This window comes from Lactuca sativa, chromosome 3, assembly GCF_002870075.4.
Source record: "Lactuca sativa cultivar Salinas chromosome 3, Lsat_Salinas_v11, whole genome shotgun sequence".
In the NCBI taxonomy this organism is placed as follows: Eukaryota; Viridiplantae; Streptophyta; class Magnoliopsida; order Asterales; family Asteraceae; genus Lactuca; species Lactuca sativa.
Genome location: NC_056625.2, coordinates 9242966 through 9249424, shown reverse-complemented (window position 1 = coordinate 9249424; position 6459 = coordinate 9242966). Strand labels below are relative to the sequence as shown.

At 31.6% G+C, this 6459-nt stretch overlaps 1 protein-coding gene across 1 annotated transcript; it reads left to right on the top strand.

The window, feature by feature from the left end:
* The first annotated feature begins 139 nt into the window (after positions 1-139).
* On the top strand, positions 140-2950 carry LOC111920798 (RHOMBOID-like protein 2). Its single transcript, XM_023916359.3, has 5 exons — positions 140-603; positions 1680-1843; positions 1953-2116; positions 2269-2519; positions 2620-2950. Exons 1-5 carry the CDS (start codon positions 305-307, stop codon positions 2732-2734), a joined length of 993 nt encoding a protein of 330 aa, XP_023772127.1. The 5' UTR covers positions 140-304; the 3' UTR covers positions 2735-2950.
* Positions 2951-6459: the final 3509 nt, after the last annotated feature.

Below are 6459 nucleotides of genomic sequence, written 5' to 3'. Positions count from 1 at the left end.
TTGTTTTGTTAAAAGGAACTTATTTACGTGCAAATTACAATTGGAAAACGCGAAACGAGTGAACCGGTAAGGCGTTACGCGTATTAGCAGCGGATCACCTAACATGAAATCGACAGACAAGCTACCCCACTGTGAAATGTGAATCCACCACCCGTTTGCAATCTCTCTTTCTTCCATTCCTTCTAAGTTACTTCCTAAACACTTTGTATATATATATACATATACACGATTACAGTTGACATATACTCCTTTGATCTAATTTTAAGCAATAAGATCCTACCTTCCAACAAACGAATCAATACAGATGGGTAATGGAGATCTGGAGAGCTGGGGAAGTACAAAGAACAGAGGTGCACCACCACCGGCACCACCGCCGGCATCTTCTACATATCACACTGAATCATCGGACAAACAATGGACTTCATGGCTCGTTCCTATGATTGTTGTTGCAAATGTGGCTATGTTTCTTGTCGTCATGATTGTTAATGATTGTCCCAAGAACCACAATTCGAGTCTTGAGGGGGATTGTGTTGCTAAATTTCTTGGTAGACTATCTTTTCAGCCTCTTAAAGAGAACCCGCTTTTCGGTCCTTCTTCTTCCACGTAAGTGTTTCTCACTTGTGCCCATTTGATGTTTTATCATTCTGTGTGTTATGATTTGGGAATTTTCTTCTTTTATATATATATATATATATATATATATATATATATATATATATATATATATATATATATATATATATATATATATATATATATATATATATATATATATATATATATATATATATATATATATATATATACCCCCTCATTAGGGTTCTTATGTTTATTGAAAACCTAAGCTCTTTTGGTTGTCATTTGAATCCTTTTTTCTATACCCATTTAGTTAAGTTATGTCAAGCCTAAACTTTGATTCATTTAGAGCAATTCTGTAAATTATGATTCTTGATTGTGATCTGGGATTAGATGTTTCTCTTGCATACCAACCCATTCAGCTAATTTATGTAAAAAGCTGATTCTTGATTGATTTAGGGGTTTCCAGTAACATGATGATTCTTGATTATGATTTGGGAATATTCTACTTTATGAACTCATTATGGTTGTGTTAATTGATTATTTTGGAGCTATTTGGTTGACATGGGAAATTTTCCTTACATACCCAGTACTCAATGATGTAAAAGGTGATTCTTTATTATGATTTTGGGTTCTTTTATCATGTAAAATGATGATTCTAGATTATATTCTTCATGGAAGTTTTTCCATCATTTACCCATATAAAGCTTAAGCATTATCATGTAAAAGATACATGTTCTTTATGATTAGGCCTTCTGTATTGCACAATGGAAGGTTTTCTACTTACTCAATCAAGATTTTCTTTTGTGATCTACTTTTTGTTTATGATTTGGCTTTGGCCTTTCCGGCTAGGCTTGTAGTTTGTTACACGAGACTAAACAAGCTTTTTTAAGGTTATTCTGTGTAACGAGTGTGAGGGGGGCATTGACGTCTTTTGCACATATGAGAGATTAAGAGCAGTCTCTGTCTCTATCCCATCTTTTTTATCCATTGACAAAAGTGACAGTCTTAGTCCACTTTATATATATATTTATTTATTTCGTAGCATAAGCAATATCTCAGTTTATTCTCATTCATGACATGCCGATTTGATTGAATTATAGATTGGAAAAGTTGGGAGCTCTAGAGCGGAGTAAGGTGGTGAATGGACATGAAGCATGGAGACTCATCTCTTGTATTTGGTTGCATGCGGGAGTCGTTCATCTACTTGCAAACATGATAAGCTTGGTTTTCATCGGGATTCGCCTCGAACAACAATTTGGTTTCGGTACATCTTTAAGTCCTTTTACTTAAAGACATATATCTTGTTAAAAAAAACTTTCATATAATTTTTATTCCTACTAATTATTTATTAAACATGTATAAATATATTACAGTTCGAGTTGGTATACTCTACATGTTGGCCGGGATCGGTGGGAGCACACTATCTGCACTTTTCATAACAAGCAACATCTCCGTTGGGGCTTCCGGTGCTCTATTTGGACTTCTTGGAGCAATGTTGTCCGAGCTTCTTACCAATTGGACTATTTATGCTAATAAGGTGCGTATTCTCATTATATACATGATTTATAATTTGTTACGCAGGACAAAACATAGCAAGTTATACTGTGTTTGACTTTGACTTCAACTGGGACTGGGACTGAGACTGAGACTGATGTCGATTTGAATCTGACCGTGTGTGTTGTTTTGTAGGCGGCGGCTTTGTTTACACTTGTGATCATAATCTTGGTGAATTTAGCAGTTGGAATGCTTCCTCATGTTGACAACTTTGCACATATTGGGGGTTTTTTAACGGGATTCCTCCTTGGATTTGTACTTCTTATGAGACCCCAATTTTCATGGCAAGAACGCCGCCGTCTTCCTGCTGATGCTCGTGGCAAGTCCAAGTACACCGTCTATCAATATGTCTTTTGGATTATATCCGCGATTTTATTGATTGTTGGGTAAGCAAGCTTTCTCTTCAACAACTTTACACTTTCAATCATTTTATCGATTATTGTCTATAGTGATTAAATTATTATTATTTTTTTTTATCGGGATCAGATTTACGGTGGGACTTGTGATGCTTTTCAAGGGAGAAAATGGGAATGATCACTGTAGCTGGTGCCATTACCTGAGCTGTGTTCCTACTTCCAAATGGCGATGTGATAACCGGTGAAGACAGACGTGATATGGTTTTATGATTGCTTAGTATTTGGTTGATGTTAATATGATGAAGACTTTGGTTCAATATTTCTTAATTCTTGTTTTCTGTTGTGTAAATTTTTGTATTTTTGATACGTAGTTACTGGTTAGGATACGATATATGGTTGTACATCACTTGTAATGAAAACTGATTTAAGGAATTCTAATATTAAAATACAAATTCATATAATGACAAAACGTCTCAAGTTTATTTTGTTTTAAAGTAATGTTATATGATTTGAATTTTATTAATAAAAACTAGATTATGACTCGCGTAAATTGCGGGGAAACATATAAAAATATACATATAAAGGTTTTAAAAAGTTGACACTATAAAAAAAGATAAAGTAATAGAACCAGAGTTAGCATTATTGGTCACACTGAAATGTCTGAAAAAAAACAATGACACGCCTGACTATTATAATCGTTGAAGGACCTCTTTGTAAGCATAACTTTTTGTTTTATTAGTCGGATGACCTTCCTCGTCATATATGAGTACCTTCAATCATTTTTCAGTTGTGATGCGAGAAACAAAAAACATATAACTGACAATGAGTGAAGACATGCCTACGCAAGTATAATCAAACATTTGATAATTATTGTCATTGACTTTTGTTAATGGCCATAACAAAGTAAACAATTATGGGGAATTGGCTTCGCTAAAAACAGAATGAGATTCTTTTATTAGACAGAGTTAACTTCATGCAAGGTATATAAGTAGTCTCGTTGAAGAATCTAGTATATGATTCAGGCTTCAATGACATGTCTTCCAAGTCTAACAATCTATGATCTAGTACCATTGCATAGTCCTTTGGTTTGGTCGATATTACGAACTAACATAACTGCAACACCTATTTTTAGTGTAAGTTTATGGTTGGAAATTCTAGATGTCTTAAAACCATTCAACACTACTGAAGAGTAAATTGTTTTCTCAAAAAAAAAATTTGGTACCCCTGTCTCACGTAAAGAATTTGAACTCATATATGTTTTCCCTTCATCTTTCATCAATCCTAAAATGCTTTCAAAGGATGGATACATGGTGGATACAATCGAATGAATATGGCCACCTGTGGAGTGAACGACAACGTCTTTTGGAAATTCAACTTCAACTTCACCATCATTAGAACCACCAATATTACCTTCACCAATTTTAAGAATCCACTCATTAAATATTTTTGTCTCATCCAAATCATTAGTTAGACAACCAAACTAAAGCCTCATGTTTACGGTTAAACGTAAAACTGTACATTCACGCCATATTTTAGATGAATATGATGCCCGCACAATATCTGAATGATTACCTCTTTGTATTGCTGGAAGAATTTGTCTAAAGTCACCTCCAAATAGAATGGTCTTGCCTCCAAATGATTGTGGAAGATAAATAGCTATAGAGCAATGATATCCTCTTTGTCGACCATATTTGATGTATAGACTTCACTGTCATCGAACTGTTTGTGAGAGTTCTCTAATATTTTTGTATTGGCATCTGATATCCCTCTAGACAATGCCACATAAAGTTGGGTTAGTCAAAACTGAGTTTTTCTTTTTCTTGTTTGGGTTGTCATATCAGGATTTTATCCTTTTCCAAAAGGATTTCTCCACATATGTTCATCAAGGTAGGCATTCAAGGAATCTACCTGCAGTTAAAGAAATTCAAAAAAAATTATTTTAAAAGTACGATGCTATTAATGATTTCTTTTGCAAAGTTCAACGCTATTAATAAAATTTGCTTCCAAAACACTATCTTACAAATAAGCTTCAACGTAGGAAAAAATGAAACATTTCAATATCATCTAAAAATAACCAAAAATAATATATATATTTTTAAGTACAATGCCATTAATGATTTTTTTTTTTTTTTTTTTTTTTTTTTGCAAATTTCAATACTAAAAGCAAATTTTCCCTAGAAAATTGTCATATTGATGACCTATTAATTAACATGTAAATCTATATATTACATAAATGGTTCACTTGTGAACAAAAGTACATAAATGGTCCATATTTGAAATGTTTTTTTTACATAAATGGTCTATATGTGAAAGAAAATGAAATGTACTTTCCATTAACAAAATGTTTAAAAAAATCCTATTAATGAGCTCTAATGTACAAAAAAATAAAACTTTTCCAGATTAGCCAAAAAGAATACGAAAAAGTCATTTTTTGAAACTACGATGCTATTGATGAACTTTTTTTTTGAAAGTTTAATGTTATTAATGATTTTTTTTTTCTAAAAAACAATCCTTTAAATGAACTTCAATATACAAAAAATGTAACTTTCCATATAAACTAAAAATAATCCAAAAAAGTTATTTTTTAAGAGTATGATACTATATATGAACTTTTTTTTGAAGTTTAATACTAAAAATAATTTTTTCCCCAGAAAATGTCATAATATAAGGTTAAAAGAACATATTCTAAAATCCTTATCGATCTACATGACTAATTAAATGTTTTCAAATAAGGCATATAAATCATCCTCCTTCTATAATGAATTTCAAAGCCCCACAATGTGAAATCCTCTAAGTAACAGCATTCCAGAACTTAAACCATATTGGATAATCAAAATGAAGAGAAATTGCAATAAAAAATAATAATTATCACCATCTTATACAAGTATTAGATATTATTGGGGTGTTAGATAGTGTATTAACTTGTAATTAAATATTATTTTCAAAGAAAACTTAGTATGAGAAACTAACCAAGCTGATCAACGGCCAAAGGAGACATTATAACTAAAACATAAACAAAGAAATATTAGTGATGAAAAATGAAACTTTAATGAGAAAACATACAAATTTAAACCATGAACGATAACAAAATCCACAAGTATATTTTTAAAGTAATTTAAACCACTATATTTATAAAGTAATTTAAACCAGGCCGTAGATTTATCCCAATATTGTTCCATTAAGCATTTCATCGAATAGGTAGTAGACAGATAGACCAAACAAAATTTCTAAGTATCCAAATCAAGACCTCAAATCCTAACACATCAAAACAAACGAAAAAAAAAAAAAAATTAGATTTGTGATTTTAACAACCAAAAGCGAAGGACATGGTATACCTTGTGTATGAGTCCATCGTTTATAACTGGATTGCTCAACTTATTGAACACTTCGTCAAAAATATGAAGAAAATGAGGAATCTCATAGAAAGGTCCGATTTAAATTTCAAAATAACATAACTGCGATAATTAATTTTCAACCCACAACATTTGATACCATCATAGCATAAAAATTAAAATATATTTTACTTACATTCACAAGAACCCAAATGAATTCGACCATTTATGTTGTTCTTTAACTCCAATTTCGACCTACAAGAAATCTAAAAAAATCAAGCAACTTGAGTAACAATCATTTTCATGTTGTTGAAACTTTAGCACAAATATCGATGAAGAGTACAAATACCAGTTATCAAGAAATAAACATATATGAGATAATCAGATAAGTAAGAAGTTGTCAAGTGGAATTTGAGTTATTTGCTTTCTTACCTTTCCCTGATGTGATTATAATTCCAGTCGTTCGACTAAAAATCTAAATTGTTAAGTAAAAATCCAAACAACTTGCTTTATGTGTATTTTTGATAGAATGGAGAATGAAGATGATCAATAGCCTAATAAAAGAAATTATCAATGGTTTATGGAGACTTACAAAGCGGAAGCATACCTATCGGTTTTAAATATGGATAAATCCCTGA